The following is a 26,846-nucleotide window of genomic DNA, read 5'->3' as shown; positions in this document are numbered from 1 at the left end:
AGATAACCAGATCAGTGATGGGGAAGTTGAAGCTAGGGTTTTGTTTTATTATTATGATGATGATGATTATGATTATGATTATTAGGATTTATTTATTTATTTTATGTATGAGTGCTGTATCTGCATTTACACATGCATGCCAGAAGATGGCATCAGATCTCAGTATATAGACAGTCGTGAGCCACCACGTGCTTGCTGGTTATTGAACTCAGGTCCTCTGGAAGAGCAGAGACTGCTCTTAACCCTAAGCCATCTCTCCAGCCCTATTCTCATAAAGTTTAGAGAAAATAATGTATCTAGTGCCTAAATATTTTGAATTCTATTTGTTAGCTAAACCTGTCTCCTATTCCTAGCTTGAGTAGGGTGGTTTTGCCAGCTGTAGGGGCACACACCTATAATTCCAGTGCTTGGAACAGAGAGACAGAGGGATCAGGAGTACAAGGTCATCTTCAGCTCCATGGCAACTTTTAGGCCAGCCTGGACTAATGAAACTCTGCTGAGAAGCAAAAGGTTTTTTTTGTTAAGCAAATGACAAAAGGCAGTTTGGTACAGACTATCATATCTTGGTTTGAGTAATGAACTAGGTACTGTAGGTGGGTTCATAAAGAAAATTATGGCAAAAACATAAATTGAGAGAGTAGATGGACTTTTTCCTTAGTGTAATTTAAAGAATTTATGAAGGTATATGGATTCTGGACTTACAGTTCCATCTGTTCCTTCAGTTCTTTTACCTCTGAGGTGGTTATAAGGATTGGTGACAAAATCCATGCACTTCTTAGAGCAAAAGGACTTATAGCTTCCAAACATCAATATAGTTTTTCTAGGTTTTAGCTGGATTATCCTGGAACGGTAGCTAGGAAAATATCCTAAGCAATGTGATGTTTTAAAATAATATTATCTATTAATAATACAACTTTATTTGTTCTATTCCAATAGGAATTAAATATCTCCAGAAATTTATTTTCATGTAATACAAAGTTCTTTTTTTTAGAGAACAAGTGTATATTAAATATTTAATTTATATTAATAGTGCCTAGAATAGGTGTTAGGTATTAAGACCTTCATAAATTGAAAGTGATTATCTCATAGAATCAGTAATCAAGTGAGTGAAGGGAAGAATATCATTCTAGATTTTCTGGTGTTTTCTAAGAATCTAAAAATAAATAAATTGTGGCCAGGCATGGTGAAACATTCTTTTAATCTCAGCAGTCAGGAGGCAGAGGCAGGCAGATTTCTGTGAGTTTGAGGCCAGCTGGGTTTACAGAACAAGTTCCAGGCCAGCCAGAGCTACGTAGTGAAACCCTATGAAAAAACAAAACAAGTTATGAAGTCACTGAGCTGAATAACCAGACCATCTAGTACCATGGCAGATTGTAGCACTCAGAGTCTGTCCAGAGTACTGGCTAAATGTGCTTTGTTCATGTTCATTCACTCAGTCTCATAGAATCTTGGAGAGTGGGTATTAATTTTTCATCTTGACAGACCAGGAATCTGACATTCAGAGAAGTCAAATATGCCAGAAGTTACACAGCTTAAGAGTGTCTTATCTTAGCTGGGCGTGGTGGCGCACGCCTTTAATCCCAGCACTCGGGAGGCAGAGGCAGGCGGATCGCTGTGAGTTCGAGGCCAGCCTGGTCTCCAAAGTGAGTCCAGGATGGCCAAGGCTACACAGAGAAACCCTGTCTCGAAAAAAAACAAAAAAAAAAAAAAAAAAGAGTGTCTTATCTTGAAAGCTAGGTTTTTTTCTTTCCTTCTGTTTCCCTAGCCATGTGTCATCATTCATATCATTGTGAAGTACTTTAGCAACATTAAGAAAAGAGAAATTGCCGGGTATGGTGGCACACGCCTTTAATCCCAGCACTCGGGAGGCAAAAGCAGGCGATCACTGTGAGTTCGAAACCAACTGGTCTATAAAAGTGAATCCAGGACAGCTAAGGCTACACAGAGAAACCCTGTCTCAAAAAAAAAAAAAAAAAAAAAAGAGAGAGAGAGAGAGAAATTAATTTTTCCACAAATAGCAGAATGAATTATGAAAGTCATAAATTAAAGTGACAACTTCAAAAGAGGAAAGAATACATATGGGCTGTGTAGATACGTCAGTGGGTAAGAACGCTTGCCTTACAAGCATGAGGACCTGAGTCTGGTTTCCCAGCAACTGTGTAAAGGCCAGGCATGGCTGGTTGCTGGTGCTTGTTACCTAGCCTTGGGGAGGCAGAGGCAGGTGGAACCCGGAAGCTATCTAGTCAGCTAGCCTAGCCTAAAGGGCAAGATTCCACTTTAGTGAAAGACACTGTCTCTGGGCAGTAAATTGGAGAGTGACAGAGAAAGACACCAGAAGCCTTCCTTTGATCTCTGCGCATACTTGCACAACCAGTTGGATGCTACACACACACACACACAAATACACACACACACTTATACACACACACAGACACGCATACGTGGTATATGTAATTTATGGAATTATAAAGTTGTAAAAAAGCATTGCCTGGAAGTAATAATAGTAAAAGTAAAGTAAATTTATCAGAAGATGAAAAAAATACATGTGAATATAGAAAGTTAGAAAAAAAAAAGAAAGTTAGTAGGAAATTGTGAGAAGCTACTTAATACAGCACGGGGCTTACATCAGCTCTTTCTAAGTAGATAATTATTATGGTCTTCTTCTTGGTTAAGTAGAATAAGAAATAATTGTGTTGATGCATTAGTCTGACTTTTATCACCGTGACCAAGTATTTGAGAGAAGGAGTTCATGATTTCAGAAGGCTTAGACCATGGCAGGCTGGCTCCATTACTTCAAGCCCGAGGCAGGACCCTGTGGAGAAGGAGGCTTTCATATCATGGTAGATTGGAAGCAGAACATGAAGACCCGAAGGACCAGGTGTAGTGTTCAAAGGCTCTGACTTAGTGATGTACTTTCTTCAGTTAGGCCCCATCTCTTAAAGATTGTACCAGCTCTCAAAATTGCCCTGCCATCTGGGGACAGACATTCAGCGCGTGAGCCTAGGGGGCATATTTAAACCACAGCAGCTAGGCTTCAGGAAAGTCATGTAGTAGTTTGTTTCTGTATGTCTGTAGAGTTTACCTTGCCTTTTTGGAATTACAGAGCAGGAAAAGAATAGAATATGTCTTAGGGGGTTGGGGATTTATCTCAGTAAGGGCAAGGCTCTGGGTTTGGTCCTCAGCTCTGGGGGGGGGGGTGCAGCGGGGAAGAATGTGTCTGATTTACTTTTCTGTTGCTGAAATAAATCACTGTGACTAAGGCAACTTATAGAAGAAAAAAAATTATTTGACTTATGGTTCCAGAGGGTAAGAGTCCAAGATGTCTGAGTGGAAGCAGCAGGAGACAGGTGGCTGGAGCAGGGGGCTGAGAGCACACACCTCAAACTGCAGACAGGAAGCGGAGGATGCAAACTCAAACGGCACAAGTCTTTAAGCTCTTAAAGCTATTCCCAGTGACATACTTCCTCCAGCAAGACTGCAGCTGCTAAACCTCCCCAAACAGGGCCAACTGACTGTTGGGGACATGTATCATTCATACATCAGTGTGGATACCAAGTGTCTCAGGGTTTCCATTACTGTGATGAAACACCATGACCATAAGCAACTTGGGGAAGAAAGGGTTTCTTTCACTTCCACTTTCCACTTCCACATCACAGTTCATCATCCAGGAAACTCAGGACAGGAATTCGAAACCTGGAGACAGGAATTGGCATAGAGGCCGTGGAAGGATGCTGCTTGCCGGCCTGCTCCTCGTGGCTTGCTCTGTCTGCTTTCTTACAGTGCCAAGGACCACCAGCCTAGGAGGGTACCACAAACAGTGAGCTGGGCTCTCCACATCTATCACCAATCAAGTATAACTCCAAATAGATGTATTTTTAATTCATTTATTGGTAGCTTGACTATACAGAACATAGAGCCACAATGAGGTAGCACTAGGCTGCATATGAAAAGCTCTGCATCTCCTCTTTCCTTTTCTGTATAGACTGTCAATTCTAAGAGTTTGTGTGAGCCTCTATGCCTGTGGGGGAGTGGGGGTGGTGTGTGTGTGGTGGGGGCGGCTTGTTAGATCTGTCGGCAGCTGTTTGCTGCCAAACCTGACAGCCTGAGTTTGATCCCCAGAACTCACATGGTGGAGAGAATGACCCCTAAAAATTGTCCTCTGACCACCACACTTGCACTGTGGCATGCACATGCTTCTCCCCCAATAAAGTAAAAGCAAGTAAATGTATATATAAAGAAGGAAAGGGCACAAAGATTTGTGCTAGCACTCATTTATTCTGTATGGTGACCATAGAGCTTACAGATTAGCTAAGGTCGTGCAGTGGGACAAATACACATTAAGCGGTTTGAGTTGAGTGTATTTTCTAGAAGTCATCCCAGTTAACAGAAATGCTGTTAATTGTGTCAGTTAAGAGGGCTACACGTTAGGTTTATTTTGTAATAAGCTTTCACTTCTAGTTAATTTGTCATACTATCTTTTCATCAAGGTTCATACAAGGCATTCATAATCTCATCACTTATATTAAAAAATAGCTTGGTGACACATATAATATCAAAGTGGCATATTGAAACATGATCTAGATTAATTTTTAATCTGATTCTAGACAAATTTTCTTCTCAGACATTTGAATTTGTAGATACTTGAAAGACTGAACTTTGGTAAACATAGTTATAAATTATATCTTCTGTATGTGTCTAAAATGACAAACAGCCAGGTTTTTATTTTATGTATGTATTGTTCCTAAATTTTATTTATGAATTCATACAAAATATTTTACATGTGTTTTAAACCTTATCTTTCTCCTTCTCTTCATCCTGGTTAGTCAGGAAGTCATGTAATTTATAACTCTACTGTTAACAACTACAAGTAAAGAGTCATGTAGATTATTCATCATCACCAAATTAATTTCATTCATTCATTTATTCATTAATTTTTGTTGTTTTGAGACAGGGCCTCACTGTGTAGCTCTAGCTGTCTGGGAATTCACTATGGAGACCAGGCTGGCCTTGAACCTACACAGATCTCCCTGCCTTCACCTCCAAAGTCCTGAGCTTAAAGGTGAGCACCACTATGTCCAACAGGAAGAGGCACTGTAGAACTTACAAGGTCTTGCTCTTGTTGCTTTCAGTGGTTAAAACTCCTCCAGCAAGACTCTTAGTGTTTTAATTTTGATTCTCTCCTGGAGGAGCTGCTCAAAATTGTCAGCATTCGTGATTGCCATCTAAGGGATGGGTGTAGTCGGAGGTAAACTTCAAAACCTCCTTCCTTCCTTCCTTCCTTCCTTCCTTCCTTCTTTCCTTCCTTCTCTCCTTCCTTCCTTCCTTCCTTCCTTCCTTCCTTCCTTCCTTCCTTCTCTCCTTCCTTCCTTCCTTCCTTCCTTCCTTCTTTCCTTCCTTTTTTAAAAACATTTTTTATTTACAGAGTTTCTCTGTGTAGCTCTGGCTGCTGGCTGTCCTGTAGACCAGGGTGACGTCAAACTCAGAGATCGCCTGCTAACTGAGTGTCGAGATTAAAGGCGTGTACCACTATTGTGTAGCTGCCACAAGCTTTTTCACAGATGCCATGGCAGCAGAAAGACTTATTATATGTATTTAATTTGAATTAGTATTTAATAATAACTTAAAGTATATTGAAGGGTGGGTGAGATGCCTCATTGGGTAAGAACACTTGTCCTGCAAGTCTGACAGCCCAAATTCAGTCTCTGGGACTAATTGTGGGAAGAGAAGACAGGCTCCTGAAGGCTGTCCTCTGCATCCACGCACACATCACACTCACACACAGTGATGATGGTGACAAGTAACACATTGAAATTGTAAACCACAGTAAAGAACTCGATAACTATACTTAAATGATTATGCTATATTTTGTGAAAAAGTTCTGCAAAGATGTTAAATGGTTGGCTGGAAATATAGCTGGGTTGGTAGGTACAGTGTCTGCTAACATGTGGAAGGAAGCCTGGGTGGGTTTGCTCTCTAGCACTATATAAACGAAGCAACGCGGTGTCCCCATGTAATCCCACCAGTAAGGGAAGTGGAGGCAGAGGCAGGAAAGTTAGAAGTTCAAGTTCATCTTTATATAGTGAATTCCAGACCATCCTGGGTTATATAAGACCAGTCTCAAAGCAAGAAAATAACAATCATCATCACCACAAATAATTATCTAAATTGAAAGTTGAAATTAAAATATTTATTTTGAGATGAAATGAAGAGCATTTCATATGTGTATCTCCACATGTGTCGGGGTCAAGCACATGCCTATGGAAGGCAGAGGTCCATGTTGGGTGTTTTTCCAATTGCTTTCCACATTATTTTTTGAGACACTGTCTCACTGAGTCCAGAGATTACCAGTTTGGTAACACCAGCTAGCCAGAAGCCCCAGGGCTTGTCTTAGCACTGGAATTACAGGCAGTAATTCCTTTTTAATACAGAGTCTCACTACGTAACCCTGGCTGGCCTGTAACTCACTATATAGACCAGGCTAGCCTTGGACGTGTAGAGATCTGCTTGCCTCGGCCTCTTGAATACCTGAACTACTTATTCACTGGTGCTGTTTTTTTTTTTTTTTTTTTCCTAAATGTGGATACTGAAGATCTGAATCAGGTTTATGTGGAACAGAACACACTTTGCTATCTCCTCAACCCACTTGATGTGTGTGTGTGTGTGTATTGTGTACATGTGTGTGTAAAGTCATGCATGCATATGGAGACAAGAGGTCAGTGTCAAGTGTCTTCCTCATTCACTTGTGAGACAGGATCTGAACCTGTAGCTCACCAGCACAGCTCAACTGCCAGGCCACCAGCTCCATCTCTGTTTCCCCAGTCCCTAATGAGAGAACAGATGTAAACTGCCATTTCTGGCTCTTTATGTGGGGGCTGGGGCTTAGAACTCAGGTCCTTATATTTGTGTGACATGCACTTTATCAACTGAGACCACACTTCTTGTTTTTAGAAAAGAAAAGAAAACCGGAGCCCAGGTGGTGGTGGCACACATCTGTAATTCCAGCACGGGAAGTGGGAGCAGGAGGATCTCTGAGCTTGAGGCCAGCTTAGTCTACAGAGTGAGTTTCAGACCAGCTTGGGCTACACAAAGAAAGCATCTTTAAAAACAAAACAAAACAAAAACCCAACAAACAAACACACCAAAGTTAAGTATAATCTTTTGCACCTCTACATGTCCTCAGACCATCTTGATAGACAGGACCACTTTTTTTTTTTTTTTTTTTTTTTTTTTTTTTTTTTTTTTTTTGAGGCAGGGTTTCTCTGTGTAGCTCTGGCTGTCCTGGACTAGCTTTGTAGGCCAGGCTGGCCTCGAACTCACAGCGATCCCCCTGCCTCTGCCTCCCAAGTGCTGGGATTAAAGGCCTGCACCACCACCGCCTGGCCCCACTTTAAAATATTAATAAATGTTTTTTTTCAGAGCATAAAAATTGAGCACAAAATATATTTTATAAATGCTATTTTACCATAGTTTAACCCATTACTAACAACTTTCATTAATGTAGTACATTTCAATATCAAGGCATTGTGTTTTGCTAAACTATTATGAAGGAAATATGTAGGGCTATAGTTTACATCACTGCTTAACTTGTACTTTACTGAATATGTATTTCGTATTCTATTACAATATCATCCAGAGAAACTATGCATCTTAAACATCCCCTGTGCTCCTCCTACTCACTCCTCTGTCAGAGCTCCTTGACCCTGCCACTGGTCTTATTATTGCTTCTATAAGTTTAATTTTTACAGAATATGTTGTAGTTGGAATCACACAGTATCTTGTTAGTTCTAACTCTCTTCTTTTACCTAGAAATATGCACTAACAGACTGGATATAGTTCAGTGGTATTGCACTTGCCTCACTTCTGCAAGACCCCTGGCTCAGTTGCATCATCCAGGCTTTATCATGTCTTTTTCATGGCTTAATAGAAAATTTCTTTTTATTGCTGAGTAAGATTCTTTTGCATAAGTACACTATAATTTACTTGTCCATTTAAATTATCAGTTAAAGAATAACTTGGTTGCCTCATTTTGGGGACAGTTAACAATTACATTTTGGGTTTGTTGTTACTGTTTTATTTTCTTTGTTGTTGATTTGATTTTTGCTGTCCGGAGGATCAAATCAGGACTTCTGTTTTATGTTTGAGAATTTGAGCAGTGACTAAAGAGCAGCCTTCATCAGATCTGCGCCAGCAGAACGCTAAGGCAGATTATGTTTGGTTTGTACCATCAGCCTTTAGTATTCTTAAGACTCACTTTGACCCCTAATGTTAAAGCAAGGTCACTGGTTGTTCCTTAAAAAGCAAAGAGTAGCAAATTGTTATATTAAAAGTTGGTTGGGGTATGATGCTAAGGTCATTGTAAAGATCAAAAGAGGTCAGTTCTCTGTCTATTGTGTGTTCATATGATGTGTGTATGTGCGCAGGTTTTAGGTCTTGTGTATGGAGATTAGAGGACACTTTTGTAGAGTCCTCTCCTTACACTTTCTACCTTTATATGGATTCTGGGGGGTTAAACTCAGGTCATCAATCATGTTTAGCAAGCACCATTATCCACTAAGCCATTTCACCAGCTCGTAGATCAGTATTTCTTAAACATTAGAAATATACTAGTTGACAACATAGATTAGCTATTCAGCTTTGAACTTTATTTAGAAATAATGTGATCCAGGTTTAGAATAACCTTATATCCACTTACTTGCTGCTTTATTTTAGGCAAGGTGGTTTGTTCGTGTGTAGAATGGAAGGGATAATACTTGCACATTTACATATGGCTAAGATTTATTGATCCACTTGGTGGCTCACAGCTGTTAGCTGCAGTTCCCAGGAATCCAGTGCCCTCTTCTGGTCTCCATGGGTACCTGTGTGCACAAGGGACATATACAGCACATAGTCTTTCTCTTGGGTTGGCTCCACTCAGTTCCTACATCTTTGCTCACCAACATTCGGAAATCAGATATCCTAGGTTTTCCATTGCAAGGTAGACTTCAACATCTTAGCTTCACATACCGCTTACCCAAGAGCCCAATGCAGAACCTGACCATAGTGTACATTGCCTGGCTTAATTGACTTTTTTTTTTTTTTGAGGGGGGCTCTTTAGTATAAGCTGTCTTAATCCTGTAACTTTAGCATTCTGCATGTTTTCCAAACTATCATCATGCCAATGATACTAAGTCCCGCTGTGTACTTGAGACAAGCATGGCTCTCGCTGACCACTGATGTGGTGACCTCTTTGTGCTTTTGTAGCTGAGCCTAGAAAAATGCCTCCTGTTCAGCAATACAGCCTAGAAGCTCCATATTTTCCTTCCTTCCTTCCTTCTTTCTTCTTTCTTTATTTTTTGACGCTCCATATTTTCAAACATTCTCCTTTCAAATTAATAGTTTTCAAATGAGCTTTAAGTTTTATACCCTGGAGCCTTTCTTGGGTATAGTCTCTCCCTCAAGCAGCCATTTCTAATGCCCCGGTTTAACATTTGAGACTTTTTGTGCTATTCTCTTTAACAGCCACACCAGCGTTGTTTACACCTGCCTTTCTGCTCTGTCAGAAGCTTTAACTACAACCACACCCTTTCATCACTGAGATGCACATTTTTTTTTTTAAACTAAGAGTTTTTCTTTCTTTTTTTTTTTTTTTTTTAAGATTTTTATTTATTATTATTATTATGTATACAGTGGTCTGCCTGCATGTACACCTGCACACCAGAAGAGGGCATCAGATAACATTATAGATGGTTTTGTGAACCACCATGTGGTTGCTGGGAATTGAACTCTGGACCTTTGGAAGAGCAGGCGGCGCTCTTAACCACTGAGCCATCTCTCCAGCCCGAGATGCACATTTTTTAAAAAATATTTTCTGATCCAGTTTCTATTCTCTCTCACTTTTAAGTCTGGCTAGATTAAGCGGTGAGTTATAACTATGCCACAGCCAGAATATTATGCTATTTTGTAACTTCTTATTCAGAAAAGTCAGTCCATTGCTTTGTAGCTCAGCCTTACCAGATTTTGAGGGCATGAGTAGAATGTACCCAGATACTTTTCCAAAATGAAGTGTGAATGGCCTTTACCCGATTCCTGATAGAGTCCTTATTCCTTCTGAAACTTTATGGTCACAGCCTTTATTGTCTGCATTTTTAATTAAAAATATTTTATTGGTGAGTATGTGTATGCATATGTGTTTTGTAAATGTGTGTGTTCAGATGCCATCTTCTGTATGTGTACATACAGAGGCCTAAGGTTGATGTTATGTGTTGTCCCCTGTTGCTTTTTCTAATAAATTAATTTATTTAGTGTGTTATGTGTGCATGTGCATTTTGCATATTCACAAGTATGTGGCTCTGTGTGTGTGTGTGTGTGTGTGTGTGTGTGTGTGTGTGTGTGTACAGGAACACTTGTGTGCATATATCTATATAGGCTTGAGATAGACATCAAGTATCTTTCTTGGTTACTCTCTACCATTTAAAAAAACATAATACACATTTATTTGTTGGAAGGGGGACATGCAATCCATGGTGTACATTTGGAGATCAAAGGACAACTTACAGTGTCTGTTCCTTCTGTTCATCATGTGGGTTCTGGGGACTCAAACTCAGGTTGCCAGGGTTGGTGGCCTTTGCCCATTGAGCCATCTCCAGTAGCCCTATTGAAGGGGGTGTCTCAAACTTAGAGCTTGGCAATTTGGCTAGCCTTGCTTGCTAGGTTACGAGAGACACAGAGACAGACAGACACACACACACACACACACACACACACACACAGAGAGAGAGAGAGAGAGAGAGAGAGAGAGAGAGAGAGAGAGAGATCTTGTTTCTGTCTCCCACACCGGGATTACAAGTGAGCTGCCATGCCCATCTAGATTTTATATGGGTTCTGGGATCCAAACTCTGATCACATGTGTTTATGTAGCAAGCACTTTAACTGCTGAACTCTCTCTCTAGCCCCACTTTCTGCATCTTTATCAGCATCCAGGTCTTCCAGACTCCAACCAGAATAACCCATTAAACTTTGCTTACAGCCTTCTAGGGTGTACCTAGCTTGCAGCTCCATACTCCTCCACAATCCTCCTGCAAAGTTCCAACGGCCCACGGACCACATTGTCAGGTTTGTGATAGCAGCAGAGCTGATTGTGGTACCATTTTTCTGTATTTCTTACTCTCATGCTTTGCCAGAATACCTGAAGAAGGGAGTGTTACCAGTGAAGTTGTTAAAGTCAGAACTGGGGTCCTGGTAAACTAGGTTCCCCCACTCTTCTTCCTAGGTCAATTAAAACAGACAAGAAAGAGTTACAAAGCAAGAAAGGAGATTTATTCAACATGGCTACATTGAGAAGAGGAGCAAAGAGATCCAGTGACAGTTTCCCCAGCCCCCAAAAGCCCGGCTTCTAGGTCCTGTCATGAAGTTTGGATTTAAATAGAAGGCAAGAGTTAGCACAACTAAGGAGTCTAGGTCAGTCTATAGCCCCATCAGTTGTTGACCTGTCTTTGTCTCTAGTTTCATCTGTAAGGTGACAAGTTGTCAGAACTATGTAAAATCTCTTCTTGGAAGACATGTTCTTCCTCTGAGATTCCAGCATGAGATTCCTGGAAAAATTCTCAATTTCTTGGGGACTAATTTTTTTTCAGTAATTTAGTGAAAAGCAGGGGCAGACAGGTGTCTCTTTTAGAATAGCTTCTTTCTTGGCAGGATGCTTACAGAAAAAAGGATTTGTTCTGGCTCTGATCAGGGAACGCAGTGTGTCAGTAACAGGGAAGGCACAGTGGTGGGAGCCACTCACATCTGTAACAGCAGGAACATCAGCCTGCTTACAGTGAGTGGCAATGGGAAAGTAAAGAGCTGGGACCAAAACTGGGACTTTGAACATGGCCTGACTGTCCTGTCATATCTGCAGTCCCATGTTCACCACCGTCGCCAATTGGGAACCAACGATTTAAATACATAGACAATGGGGGTGTACGTCATATCTCAGTCAAAGCTTTGGTCTTGGGCCTCTCTCACAAAGGCAGCAATTATATTCCCAGGGATGGTTACCTAACCACCCCCAGAGACTCTGTCTCGTTGTACCATCACTTTGGGTGTTAGAATTGTAACATGTGCTTTGAAGAGACACAGTTTTTAAGACCTGTCTGCTACCTAAATATTATCTGTAAATGAGTGTCTTCACAGGCTTTTTTTTTTTTTTTTTTTTTTTTAGGTGAAGTGAGCCAAACAACATATGTAAAGTGCCTGATATTTTTATAGTCTGCTGTGAACTTGAATATGTCACCTAACCATCTGTGGTGGTTAATTTTATTGTAACTATCTATGCTTGAGGCATGCCTAGGAAATACGGAAAGAACACTTCTAGGTATAAACTTGAGGACATTTCCAGAAAGGATTAACAAGTGGGAGAAAGACACCCTTTCCAGTATGGTTGGCATTGTTTCATAGGGTGATAGGCTGATATAAAAAGGGGGCAAGGAGAAATCCAGTAACTCAGTTATTCTCCCTGTTTCTACTTCCTGGTCACCATGATATTGACACATGTTCTCCTATTTCCTTGGTCCAAACCTCTGAAGCCCAGCCAAAATAATCTTCCTTTCCTTTAATTATCTTTCTCAGGTACTTTGTATCAGTGATGTAAATTTAACAAACATACTATTAAGACCCAGTTTTTTAGTTGGATGTGGTGGCCCAAGCCTTTAGTCCCAGCAGAGACAGGTAGATCTCCGTGAGTTCAAAGCTAGCCTCGTCTACAGAGTGAGTACTGGACAGCTAAGTCTAAACAGAGAAACCCTGTCTTGAACACACTGCCCCCCAAAAGACCCAGTTTTTTAGCTGGGCATCATGGTTCATGTCCATACTTGTAGTCTCAGCAGTTAGGATGTTGAGGCAGGAGGATTGCTATAACTTCAAGTCCAGCCTTGGTTACAGAGTGAAACTGTCTCCTAATTAATTAATTAGTTAACTAATTAATTAATTAAAAACTCCAAACCCAAAAACAAAATTAGAAGCAAAACCCTTAGTTTCTTCCTGGGTGAAGATCTTGATTTGAAAGTGCAAAGTCCTTTGGAAACTTAAATGGTAATCATAATAGCTAAGTACGTCAGTTTTACCTACTGGGAAGAAGCTGCTATAGCTAATGTTAACTTTGATACGACTCTTTGTCTCTTGGTTCAACTTTATGAAGCATAAGATAGTTTCAGGCTATGAAAACTAGGGTAGAGTTTATTTTATTGGAAACAGCTTTCTTCCTCTACAAACTATGTGGTAAGTGATTGAGGCATCCTCAAGAAGAGAAATCTTCACGGGAGCCTGAGGAATTGTTGCATGGTGTGGAAAGGGAGAGGAAGGGAGGCTCCAGCTAAGCTCAGACGGTGAGAATGAGATGTTAGAACTTGGCATGTCTGACTTTGTGATGCTCTGGCTTCCTATAGCTAGAGCTGTGGTGATTGGAAAACAGAACTTGAAACCTAGAACTTGCTGTCTTTGATCTTTCCTCCTCTTACACGTAGCTCCTCCCAAAACAGACAGTGCAGTGCTCTCTTAAGTACTGGTGTTATGAGACATTTGCCTAAGGGTAACTAAAGTCTTGCTTTATTTTTTCCTTGCTTTATATTTTCTGTGTGACCATGGCCAGTATTTTTATTTTCATCGAGCTTTATTGACTTCCTTATTGTTGACAGACTTGTAAATCTCACTCTTGGTTTTGAATTTCAGCTTCCTGAACTACCTTTAAAAAAAAAAATTTTTTTTTTTTTTTTTTTAAATTCTGTGGTGTGGTACTTAATGTGGTTCACTCTTAATCAGTATCGGTCAATATTAGTTCACTTGTTTGTTCTGTGATCCTGGTAGTTCAGTATATTTTCTTTCCTCCCAGGTTTTCTGTGCTTCCTGCTGTAGCCTGAAATGCAAACTGCTATACATGGACAGAAAGGAAGCCAGAGTGTGTGTGATCTGCCATTCAGTGCTGACGAATGGTAAGTGTCACAACAGGCTGATGAAGTCCCGGGACAGGATTAAGAGACTTCCTATGAAACGTCCCTTTCCTCCCCTGCCTTTTTAAACTATTTGTTCATCTTCTCAAATGCCGTAACTGTAATGAAAATCCTGAGCTTAATCCCCGTGTTCTGAAAGTGTGTTAGCATTTCAGATTTCCATGTCATATTTAATAAGTGAATATTAAAGCTAGGTAAGTTCTGTGGGAAGAACGAAGTCCTTTGAGAAAGTGGTGTTGTACAGCTCTGCATGTCCCTGTCAGATGATTGGAGAGGTGTGGTTTGGGGTGCTGTTGACGTCACTGGGCCAGTGTTCTCCTTGCCGGAACTTACATTCTGAACAATACCTTGCTTCATTCATTTTGCTAGAAATAACCACTTTAGCACCAAGTGTCAAGTAGCAATTTGTACTTTTTTTTTTGCCAGTAATTTCTGCAAAACATTTTTTACATGGGAAAAGAATACAGCCAAGAGAAGATAAAACTTAATCATTGCTCATCTTGTATGGGACTAGAAATTATTCCATGGACATTTTAGTTAAAGAAAAGAAACAGACAGTACCAAAACAAAAAACCTTGAATATTCTTGTGAAGAAATACAGTAAAACGTACCAGGTGATAGTATTTTCTCTTTGACTGTGTCTTTGTACAGTTGCCAGAACAGTTCCAAGCAGACATAGTGTTTAAGTTGACACTGTTGCTGCTTGGGTCCCTGGAGTCCTGGAGCCCGGAATTTATCTGCTCTTAGGTCCCTCCTGCTCTGTCTGTCTGCATTGCTCATAGTGATGTTTCCCTGTTGCTGGCTTATTAACCTACTGCATGTCACTTAATCTGATCTGTTCTAATATCCGATGATCTACCTAATTTCCTCCCATTTCTGAAGTCTTAAAATTTTGATGAAACGTGAATCATTCTCTTACTCTTAAGGATCACTGTGTGGATGGTGGTTACTTCACTGAGTTGCTCAATTGCTGGTTTTTATTCCACTGCTTTGTTTGTGGACACATGTCTGCAGACAAGATTATACAGCGTAATCACAATACCTAGTACCTCTTTTATTTGATGAGGTCTTCTAACTTGATAGCATTTAAAAAAAAACTTCGCATAGCTAAAGATGAAGGAAATGGCAGAGGATTCTTATGAAGCCACTTACTTTTTTATTAAGCCAAGGAGGCCCTTAGCAGGGGATCCTAAGGTTGCCAGTGTCTTTCCTCCTGCATGGCTTAGCCTGCTCTCTTTCTGAATATTTAATTTGGTGCTTTTCGGTGTTCCCTCTTTTCTCTTTCTCCTGTTCTCTTCCTCCCCTCTTCCTGCCAGTGCTTTCAAATGAACATAGCTTTTGTTACTAGCCTTAAAGGAAATAAGTATTCAAAATAAATATTCAAAGTCTTTTGGATCATTCTTTGATGGTGAATGAGGACGTTTTTGTTTTGTTTTTTAAGGTGTTCAAAAATTGGGTGGTTTCTATTCCCAGGCATGTATTACTTGTGCCTCAAAAATAAAACTTAGATGTCTTTGGTTTCTGTAGCTCCATCCATCCTGCTTACTTTCAGAGACAATGTTGATATGTCAGTGTCTAGTTAGTAAAATTACAGGTACACAGACTCTTAATGTATTTGTGATCACACTGGTCGATCACACTACTATGATATTGGCACATTTTCATGTTCAACTGGGTCCTGTGCTTTCACAACACACCAAGGCTGTGCATTGATTCACTGCTGGATACTTTTATATAGGTGATGACTGCATTAAAACATAAACCATAGAAATAGAGACACAGACGCCTGAGGTTTAGGCTTCTGAAGTTTTCAAATGAGATTTTATTTCAGCTAAAAAGAACCTGAGAATCTAAAAATAAGACAAAGGCAGACATACATTGGAATTATATTTTTGTCCCTGATTTTGGTTTTTTAATAGCCTTTAATATAAAGGCTGTTAGAGTTGCAGATCCTTATGCAACTTAGTTGCAGATATGATATTATTTATGTCCCTCTTGAGAAATACATGGTTTCCTTTAAACAAACCAACCACCCAACCTACAGGCCTAGCCTTTAACTAGCAGTCTGTATCAACAGTTTTGGAGTTACTATTTTTAAATATATCATTTTAGCTTAATCCAGTCAAATAATTTGCCTAGCCAAGTGGTCTCTCTAATTGGATAAAACCATTTACTCCTGAATACCTTCGCTAGCTGGGAGAGAGACATACTATGAATGTTAATGAGGAGGAGCTGCATTTTTATCCAATATTGTCAAGGTCTTGATGTCCATATTTTGCAATCCATTCACATTGATTGTGTCTGTATTTGCTTTAGCTCAAGCCTGGGAGAACATGATGAGTGCCTCAAGCCAGAGCCCTAACCCTAACAATCCTGCTGAATACTGTTCTACTATCCCTCCCTTGCAGCAAGCTCAGGCCTCAGGCGCCCTGAGCTCTCCACCTCCCACTGTGATGGTACCTGTGGGAGTTTTAAAGCACCCTGGAACAGAAGGTAGGGGATCACGTGCTGCTCTCTGCTTTTCTTCACCACGGTCCTCTGAAAGGTGCTGATGTGGCTTTACAACACCACTCTTTACAACTTGACAAACAAGTCTCTGTGAGTGACTGTTAGTAGAAGACCGAGATGAGAGATATGTTAGGATTATATGTGGCCAAGTAAAAAATACTGTATTGCTTGTTATTTTGGAGGGACCTCTGAGAACATGCCCATTTCCCCTCCAACTTGAGAATGAACTAATTACACTGCTGATACCTGAGAAGAGTCGTAGACTTTAAAACCATCCTGTAAGGTCCTAGATTCATACTTACTTAACTGTTCTCAGTAGGAGTTTGCCAAGTGATGTAAATAAGCCTTCTTCCTGCTGACCAGGCTATTCTGGTATTGCTGTCAGGAATAGACATTGCCACATTCTCTTTTTGTGATTAATTTATCCATTAAAAGTATGAAATATTATCTCATATATAGACCTTTAAACTTGGCTTAATTTTTATTATATCATACGATAGGTTATAATCTCAACTTTTGGAGGTTGTCACTTCTTTATTTTTATGATAGTGTCAGATGAAAGGCACATTGTAAATTTAGAAGAATATGAATAATAAATATATATAACAATTATATATTTCCTTAAAATGACCTTATCAAGATGTTTCCCTTGATAGTTCTACCTATCTTCATTAGCTTTGTGTCTGTTCACCTGGTAATATTCCCTTTTCCTTGTTAAAGTGCTCCTTCCCTTTTGAAGATCAGATCTCTATTGAGATTCTAGTTCTTCCCTGGTTCTCCTCTTTCAGATCATCCCTGAATAGATAATCCTTGTGTTTTTGTGAATTCAGACTTTCTTAAAATCCTATTCTCTTTGCTTCATTTGTCATTTTTGTTATTCTTCCCTAGTCTCTTTATTTTGACTGTTCCAATTGATTCCAAAACTGGATTTAAGGACATTGTTTCATCAGATGCTACTTCCCAGCTTTTCCCCATCCTTTCCCTAAAGTGCAAACTAGCACCAGATCAGTCTTTTCCTCTTCAGTTACATTTAGCCAAAGATCTGGTCTGTTTGGGCCGCAATTCTTACATGTCTGTGCCAACTCTTCCTTTAGTAATCCTTGTTCTTCAATATTCTTCAGAGCATCTTTGCTCTTTAGAAGTACCATGTCATTTTGCCAAGTATTTATTTTCTGTAGACCTCATATTTTTAGGAAAAAGGGATTTCTTTTGCTATACTTTTTACCCCCTGATAGAAATCTATTTTCTGGGCACTTAAAACACTTTTCATGATTTCTGTCAGCGCAGAACAGACTATATAACATCGCAGTAGATTTGTATAAGAATTACTGTATTTTTAAGGCAAAGCATTTTAAACTTTTGCAAATAGAAATAAAGAATAGGGCTGGAGAGACGGCGCATAGGTTAAGAGCACTGGCTGCTCTTCCAAAGTTCCTGAGTTTAATTCCCAGCAACCACATGATGGCTTACAACCATCTATATAGTGATCTGGTGCCCTCATCTGGCCTGCAGGTAGACATGCAGATAGAGCACTCATATACACTAAATAAATAAATCTTTTAAAAAAAGAAATAAAGAGCCAGGCGTGGTGGCGCACACCTTTCATCCCAACACTCGGGAGGCAGAGGCAGGTGGATCACTGTGAGTTGGAGGCCAGCCTGGTCTACAAAGGGAGTCCAGGACAGCCAAGGCTAACACAGAGAAACCCTGTCTGGAAAAACCAAAAAGAGAAAGAAAGAAAGAAAGAAAGAAAGAAAGAAAGAAAGAAAGAAAGACAGACAGAAAGAAAGAATATTTAAAGAGCACTTTTTGTTATTTGTAACAGCTGTCATTCAGCCACTGTTTTCCTGTATGTAGTTGTAAGATGCTAATAAGTAGGGGCTTCTTTGAACCTCTGCAATTGGTGACCTCTTCTCTGCCATTAGAAACACTATCAATGTCACATGGATGCCTGTTTTGTTTTCCTGGTCCCTTAAGTGCCTCAGCCCAGAGAGCAGAGGAGAGTTTGGTTCGCTGATGGGATCTTGCCCAATGGAGAAGTTGCTGATGCAGCCAAATTAACAATGAATGGAACTTCCTCTGCGGGAACTCTGGCTGTGTCACATGACCCAGTCAAGCCTGTAACCAGTCCTCTGCCAGCAGAGGTAAGGGAACAGGAGGGCAACTAATAGTAGCATGGTACTGTTTCCTGTTAAGTTGTATGAGTTCTGTGTGAAACCCTGTTTACTTTGGGCTTAACTTAATAAGAGTAAGTGTTCATTTGTGTCTATGTGTAAGTAAAGGAAATATGGCAAAATTAGCTGCTCTTGTTTGTTCTATATTTGAAAGTTTTTTTTTTTCAAGGGAAAGATTCTCAGATAGGCTCTGGCTTTTGCTATAGGTAGAGGCTAGGCTTAGAAGGTGTCAAGATCTCTAGATAGATTGGTTTTCAAATCATGCTCCTAGTTCTGTGGTGGCCTCTCAGGAGTATTGTGGGGGAAGGGTAGCGCAGCATGAAATAGCTAAGGGATAATTCTGTTTGTTTTTCTTCCATCATCTCTAGTTTAACCTGCTATTTCCATTTAAGATTTAAAAAATGATGCCAGGTTCGTTTAAAAAAAAAAATGATGCCAAAGTTTAAGTAAGTCAGTAAGCCATTTTCTCCTGGATGAAAGGCGCATACAGTTTACCTTATGATACTAGCTCATACTGTGTTTTCACTTTCATATCTGTAAAAGTCAGTTACAGTTTTGGAACTAGTGGGATTTATTTATTTGTTGAGGTATAGAAGATTGAATCCAGGACATTGGAAATTGTAGGCAAACAAGCTTTGCCCTTGAGCTACATATCCAGCCCTTTAAAAATCCTTAGTCTGGAATGGGGGCATACTAAGTTGCCCAGGCTGGTGTTGATCTTATTCTCAGCCCAGGGATGTCTTGAACTTTCCATCTTCCTGCCTCAGCTTCCTGAATATTTGGGATTACATTCCTGTGCCACCAGTCCTGGCTTTTTAATTTTTAATTAGAGGCTAAGAGTTTAGATAGATTTTTAATGAAATCTTTTAAAGCAGTTTCCAAGGCATAGAAAATTGGAAAGAATACTAAGCCAGGCATAGTGATACACAACTTCAATTCCAGCACTTGGGAGGCAGAGTTCAAGACCAGCCCAATCTATGAAGTTCCAGGACATCCAAAGCTGCTTACTAAGATTATGCCTCAAAACAAACAAGCAAACAAAAAGAAGACTGGGGTTTCTCACATACCCCCTGTCCTCATACACAGATGTCATCTGTCATTATCAGTCTTTCCTAGAATAAAGCAGTTGGTATACTTGGTGAACCTGCATCATGATCACCCAGAGACCACAGTTCACATTATGGTTAGATAAAGGTTGTACGTCTAAAGTTTCCAGAAAATTGTTATTGTTTTATATTTATGTTCAGAAATACTTGTTCAAATATTTATCTCTATATTATTTGTGGACTTCATAGTAATTGTAATTGCTTGTTGTTAAGATTAACTTTATGGGCTGGAGAGATGGCTAGGAGAATATAAGAGCACTGACCACTCTTCCAGAGGTCCTGAGTTCAATTCCCAACACCTACATGGTGCCTCATAACCATCTAAAATGATATCTTGTGCCTTCTTCTGGCCTATCGGCTCATATGCAGGCAGAATACTGTATACATAATAAATAAATCTTTTTAAAAAATAGATTAACTTTACTGAGGCTGGGGTTGTAGCATAATTGGTAAAGTGCTTGCCTTGTGTGCATAAAGCCCTGGACTCAATTCTTACCACCACATAAACTAGGCATGGTATTGAATGTGAGTCATGGAGAATCAGAAGTTAAAGTCACCTTTCGCTATGGAGTGAGTTTGAGGACAGCCTGGGCTAGAGATCCTATCTCAGACATGCAAGAGGCCCCTTTGTAACTTTGTAAGTGTGAAGCAAGCCTGGTTTATATAAAGTGAGTTCCAAGACAGCCAAGGCTATATATAGTAAGGCCTTGTCTCAAAAAAATTTTTTTTTCAATTTTTGCCCAAATTCTTACTTATATTTTAATTATATCTTACTAGAGTCTTGCATTCACTCTAATGTTCACACTGATGATTTGTTCCTCCTAGGCTGATACTTCTCTATTCTCTGGGAGCATAACTCAGGTTGGAAGTCCTGTTGGAAGTGCAATGAACCTTATTCCTGAAGACGGCCTTCCTCCCATCCTCATCTCCACTGGTGTGAAAGGAGGTATGTGGACGTCAGTGTTCAGACAGAATAGTTATATATGCCACACATTGCCTTCTGTTTAAGGAAAGGACCGCGGGGTGATCATCATCGTCTGTCTAATATCATGTACAGCTTCCTCAATGCTGTGGAAACAGCTGCTGCTGTGACTGTCCTAGAGTAGCTGTTTATGATTTGGCCATAATGTCATTTTTAGTCTCTGGAAGGATATTTCAAAGTTCACCAAACCCTCTCAAGAGTTGCTTGGGGTTCTAGAGTTCGGCCCTGTGCGCTTAGGATGTTAGCTTTCGTTTGGTTTTTGGTTTTTTGGCTTTTTGGTTTTTTTGGTTTCTATGTGCAGCCCTGGCGTCCTGGAACTCGCTCTGTAGACCAGGCTGGCCTCGAGCTCACAGAGATCCTCCTGCCTCTGCCTTTCAAGTGCTGGAATTAAAGGCGTGAGCCACCACAGCCTGGACAGCTTTCCTTTGAAGTGTGATGATGCCCTCAGGAAGATACATCAGGAGGACTTAACCAGCACTTTTGCTGTTAAAAGTATCTGGTGGCACAGACCATACTTCAACAAACATGTTGTAGGGAATCCTGGTAGGGAGATCTGACTCTCACACGGACTCTGGTGCCCCTTTTCTGACCACGTACCCTGGATGGGGAGGCCTGGCGGCACTCAGAGGAAGGATAGCAAGTTACCAAGAAGAGAAATCGATATTCTAAAAGCATATATAGGGGGAGGAGGTCTCCCTCAGTCACAGACATAGGGGAGGGGAGAAGGGGGGAAGTGGGAGGGAGGGAGGAATAGAAAGATACAAGGGAAGGGCTAACAATTGAGATGTAATATGAATAAATTAATAATAAAAAAAAAAGGAGCCAAGACGTGGCACAACTGAAGAATGCTGAGTTAGCTGGGGCATTTGATACAACCACGCCAGCATCCAGCCAGTTTCTTTCCAGTGATGAATTACTAATAACAGCTTCATTTCTCCTACGTCTTAGTCTTTTTCCTGATCCTTGCAACCTCATATTCCCTGTCTTTCATCTCGTACTGCTGCCAGTTACCTTTAAAACACAGACACTACCGCAGATTATTTTTGTTTAGAAATACTTAAAGGTTTGCCAGTATAAATTACTTACTTTGTGCATATGGGCATTTTGCCTGCTTGTATTTATGTATAACATCTGCATGCCTGGTTCCCACAGAGGCCGAACACAGCCTCCTGTAAGTGCAGTTATGGACAGCTGTGAGCTGCCTTGTGGATTCTGGCACCTAAACCCAGGTTGTCTGCAAGAGCAGCAAGTGCACTTGAACTCTGAGCCATCTCTGCAGCCTAATTTATCTTAACATGCACAATTCCTAATAACTATCTTTTTTTTGTTTGTTTGTTTGTTTGTTTGTTTTGTTTTTCGAGACAGGGTTTCTCTGTGTAGCCTTGGCCATCCTGGACTCACTTTGTAGACCAGGCTGGCCTCGAACTCACAGCAATCCGCCTGCCTCTGCCTCCCGAGTGCTGGGATTAAAGGCGTGTGCCACCACACCCGGCTCCTCTAATCACTTCATTTCTAATGCCTTATTTATGTTATTTACAGCTCTTTTTGATACTTTTCCTTTGCCATAGAGTAATGAGCTTTATAGTGGGCAAAACATGCATCCTCTTTGAACTATTTAAAAGTAAACTTTGATATGTTTTTAAAAAAGAGGTATCTGTTTATGAGTTATTGTGGGTATTAAGTCAGATAACATACATTTATGTTCATAGCAAGAAACTGGCAACACTCGAATTGGCTTGTAATTACTACTTTCCTTTAACACTGTTTGGAAGACTTCTTTGTAGCCAGAGTCTCTGAGCCACTGTTTAGCCTTTCAACTGTCTCTCAGCCGTATCCTAGGGTGCCTGCAGAGAAGCACTCTGGCCTTTTCTCTATTCTGTTATCTTCTGTTCCTATGTGAACACTTTTCTCATTTGCTCTAGGTGCACTGTCAGTCTGATTGTTTCACTTAGACCATGAAGTCATTATGTTTTGTTCATGTTTGCAAATGCTGCTTCTATGAAGCTCATCCTGTGGAAGTTCTGTGAGTCTTTTGTGCCATCAGATGCAGCTGTCCCAGCCAGCTCAGTGCTCCTTGGTTGTCTCACACCTTTGCCTGTCTACCAGGGCTCCCTAGGGCATATTTTTGTTAAGATGGTTTCTCTGTAAGTGAAAATTTGAGTTATTTTATTTTATTTTGAGACAAGGTCTCACTATGTGGCTTTGGGTAGCCTATAACTACTATGTAGACCAGATTGGCTTTGAACTATAGTTCGATTCCCAGCAACCACAAGAAGAATTGTAGTAGCTTAGGTTTTGTTTTGTTACTTGGTTTTTTGAGACAGGGTCTCTCTGTGTAGCCCTGGCTGTCCTGGACTCACTTTGTAGACTAGGCTGGCCTTGAACTCACAGAGATTCATCTGCCTCTGCCTCCCTGAGTTCTGGGATTACAGGCATGCCTGTACTGTGCCTAGCCAATAGTTCACTTTATTATTAAAAGAAATCATATTGCTGGGCTCTATTTTGATATTACAAACTATTCACTAGAATTGTGCAGTTTTTTTATTTTACTGGGATAACTTGTTAAAAAACTTAAATCACTTAATGTTTTTCTTTCAGATATGTACTATCATTGATAGAAAGGTCAAAAAAATCAGTTTTTTAAATAAAAATCAGTTTTTATTTCTTCTGATCAGTGAAAACTGGTGTCATTTGTGTGTGTGTGTGATACACTTTATAAGAGCAGCACTAAAATTTCAGTTTTCATTCCTTTGCTTTATTTTCAAGTTAGAGTCTCAATGATTATTGGTCATGATTTTGACTTTATACTGAGATGAACACTATTAAAAGTGGTCAAGTATTACAGTATGTGCTTGCAGAGGTAGAGGAGGGGTACACTGAGTCTTTCAAGTATTAACTTGTCTGTGCTGACAATCTTATGTGTGGCTTGCTATTGATTTCAGTGATATATGTGGTAGGTTCTCACTTTATTTAGAGGAATAATTTCAAGAAACTAGTTACTTATGATATTTATTTATTTATTTAGGTTTTTTGAGACAGTCTCCATCAGATTTCTTTCTCAGTTTGTCCCTTCAACTGACCCACTACAATGTTTTTTTCTCTTACAGACTATGCTGTGGAAGAGAGGCCATCACAGATGTCGGTCATGCAGCAACTGGAGGACGGGGGCCCTGACCCACTTGTCTTTGTTTTAAATGCAAACTTGTTGTCGATGGTTAAGATTGTAAATTGTAAGTTAGAATTTTTAAAAATATTTATTTATTATTATGTATACAGGGCTCTGTCTGCCTGCATGTACACCTGCATGCCAGAAGAGGACATTAGATCACATTATAGATGGTTGCAAGTCACCATGTGGTTGCTGGGAATTGAACTCAGGATTTCTCTTGCCCTAAGTTAGAGTTTTTTAATTAAGAATAATTTAAACACATAATTTTCAAGGCTTTCATATTCTTCACACAAAGGTATTTTAATATATAATCACGTTCTACTGGAAACAGTTCTGAAGAAGTTGATTCATATGAAATACACAGCTATGAGGCTAACTGAAATGCTTACCTTTACTCAGAGATGAGATAGTGAATTCTCTGTGGAGGAAAGTCAAATAAATCTTGCAGTGATGTGGGTGAAATTTTTTTTGAAATGGGTATGCTAAGTCACAACTAACGGCCAGAATAATCGTAAATGAGTAAGTTACATGGGAGCAACAGTTCATAGTAGACCTTAAGATCCAGACGCTTCGCTGGGTGTGGTAGTGCGCACCTTTAATCCCAGCACTCAGGGAGGCAGAGGCAGGGGTATCTTTGTGAGTTCATGACTGTGCTGATCTACAACTACATCTTGATAAATCAAAAAACAAACCCCACCCCCAAAAAAATCAGAAGCTTTAATCATGCTTCAGGATTTATGTGGAAAATATGCTAACTACATAATATATACTCAAACTGTGCTGCTTAATAAATTATCAGAAGAAGCTAGGCAAGGTGGCGCATGCCTTTCATCCCAGCACTCAGGGAGGCAGAGACAGGCCGATTCCTATGAGTTCAAGGCCAGCCTGGTCTACAAAGCGAGTCCAGGACAGCCAAGGCTATACACAGAAACCCTGTCTTCAAAACAAAACAAAACAAAATAAAATTAAGTAAATAAATAGATTATCAAAAGAAACTGCAATTCTTGGTGCTGGAATTATGGACATTAATGTAAGAAAGAAGGCAGGAACTTAAATCTCTATTCTTTCTGGTATGTATTAGAAAGCAGAAGCAGTTTGTGGGGGATATCCTCTAGTCCCCACTGTGTACTTGTTTTCAGTTGACCTTAGAAAGTAGAAACACCTATGTACTGCTTCCTGAGAAAGATTGTCCATTGATGAAATGGAGGTTACTGGCTTAGTTGGTAATTATACCTTTACATATTTGGCCTATTGTTAATGTCATTCACTTTTCCTCACATGATACACCTAGTGGTCTTATTCACTGTCTTATTTGAATTCCTTTCCTTTCCATACAAATGATCATGTGTCAAGGATAGAATGGTATATTTTGCTGCATCTGGCTTTTTTTTTTTCCTTTGGACCCTTTCTAACCAAAGTGAAGAAGTAAAAATAGTCTTAACAAGTCGTGCTTTGTATAGTGTACAACCAAGTAAAGTTGTCTTCTGATTATCTAGTACTTTCTCCCAGAAAGGACTATAATTAAGCTGGCTAGCACATAAAAGTATATTTTGGCCACAACCTGAAGTCAAAGATATCGAAGAGAGGTCAGCGTAAGGTGTCTTCATGTACTGCTGTCGTCTGCCTTCTTCACCTTTTTCACTTTTTTTTTTTTTTTTTTTTTGAGATGGTTCCCCACTGAACCTGGAGCTCACTACCAGCTGGGCTGGCTCTCCAGTGAGTCCCTGGGGTCCTCCTGTAGGAAGGTCACAGGCAGGCGCTGTGATGCCAGCTTCTTGTGTGAGTGCTGCCATCTGAACTTAGGTCCTTAGGCATGTGCGCAAGTGCTTTACTCACTGAGCCAGCTCCCCAGCTCCCCAGCCCCCCAGCCCCCCAGCTCCTCAGCTCCCTAGCTCCCCAGTTCCCCAGCTCTCCAGCTCCCCAGCTCCCCAGCTCCCCAGCTCCCCAGCTCCCCAGCTCCCCAGCTCCCCAGCTCCCCAGCTCCCAGGCAAAGTAGTTTTTTAAAAACTAGTAACATGGAGGACTATATCTTTGTTATCTGTTTAAGTCTTACTTGTATTTTCACTTTTTGTTATTTCTTTTAACTTCCAATTATTTTTCTAAGTGTTGAAAAAGCCCAAAGGCATTGTGCTTCATTTTCTACAATGATCCCTTGGCTCTTGTCTCGACGGTTTAAAGTTGAATTACATGATCTTTCACTTTTTGCTGTATTGTAACAGATTTCTGTGTCTCCTTTTGAGATCAACGATTGAGAAGAGCGTTTGTATTTTTATTCCACCTGTAGATGTGAACAGGAAGTGCTGGTGTTTTACAACCAAGGGAATGCATGCTGTGGGTCAGTCTGAGATAGTGATTCTGCTGCAGTGTCTACCAGATGAAAAGTGCTTGCCAAAGGACATCTTCAATCACTTTGTACAACTTTATCGGGATGCTCTGGCAGGTAAGAAGGCTTTATAACTTTGCACCATTAGCAGATGATAAAAATTTTGGACTCAGATATAAAACAGTCATATTAGATTTGGAAGCATGACATTGGACTTTGATATGTTTTCTTACAGTGCTGGGAATTGAACACAGGTCCTTACGCTAGGCAAATACTCTACCAAGCCCTTGGACTTTGATATTAGTGGCAAGTTAGAACTCAGGCATGGTTTGAGAAAATTACGTATTTTATTATTTGATGTGGTTCTCTTTATTTTACAAAGGATAGACTCAAATTATAAGAGAATCCATTGGCCTTGGAGTAAGAATGTTGCTTGAGTTACTAAGGGTTATAATATCAGTATGCAGTAGAAGGAAGCGTAATCATAACTCAGTCATCATAACCTTTAGTTGTCAATATTTATATGATCATAATATAAGCACTTGAATATTCATAATTAGCTTTTATCATTTCAAAATAAGTTATATTATTAACTACATAACATAAAAGTAAAGGCATGC

General features: G+C 40.0%; 1 protein-coding gene across 1 annotated transcript in view; it reads left to right on the top strand.

The window, feature by feature from the left end:
• Zfyve9 (zinc finger FYVE-type containing 9) overlaps positions 1-26,846 on the top strand; it is a 121,891-nt gene that overhangs the window by 52,704 nt on the left and 42,341 nt on the right. Inside the window, exons 4-9 of the mRNA XM_051170970.1 lie at positions 13,847-13,946; positions 16,281-16,457; positions 18,450-18,616; positions 20,578-20,698; positions 23,842-23,964; positions 26,188-26,343. Coding sequence (XP_051026927.1) covers positions 13,847-13,946; positions 16,281-16,457; positions 18,450-18,616; positions 20,578-20,698; positions 23,842-23,964; positions 26,188-26,343 — 844 coding nt within the window. The remainder of the gene's footprint in view (positions 1-13,846; positions 13,947-16,280; positions 16,458-18,449; positions 18,617-20,577; positions 20,699-23,841; positions 23,965-26,187; positions 26,344-26,846) is intronic.

Source organism: Acomys russatus, chromosome 29 (genome assembly GCF_903995435.1).
Source record: "Acomys russatus chromosome 29, mAcoRus1.1, whole genome shotgun sequence".
Taxonomy (NCBI): Eukaryota; Metazoa; Chordata; class Mammalia; order Rodentia; family Muridae; genus Acomys; species Acomys russatus.
The sequence above is the reverse complement of the archived record's forward strand: the minus strand, read 5'-3'. Positions and strand labels throughout refer to the sequence as shown.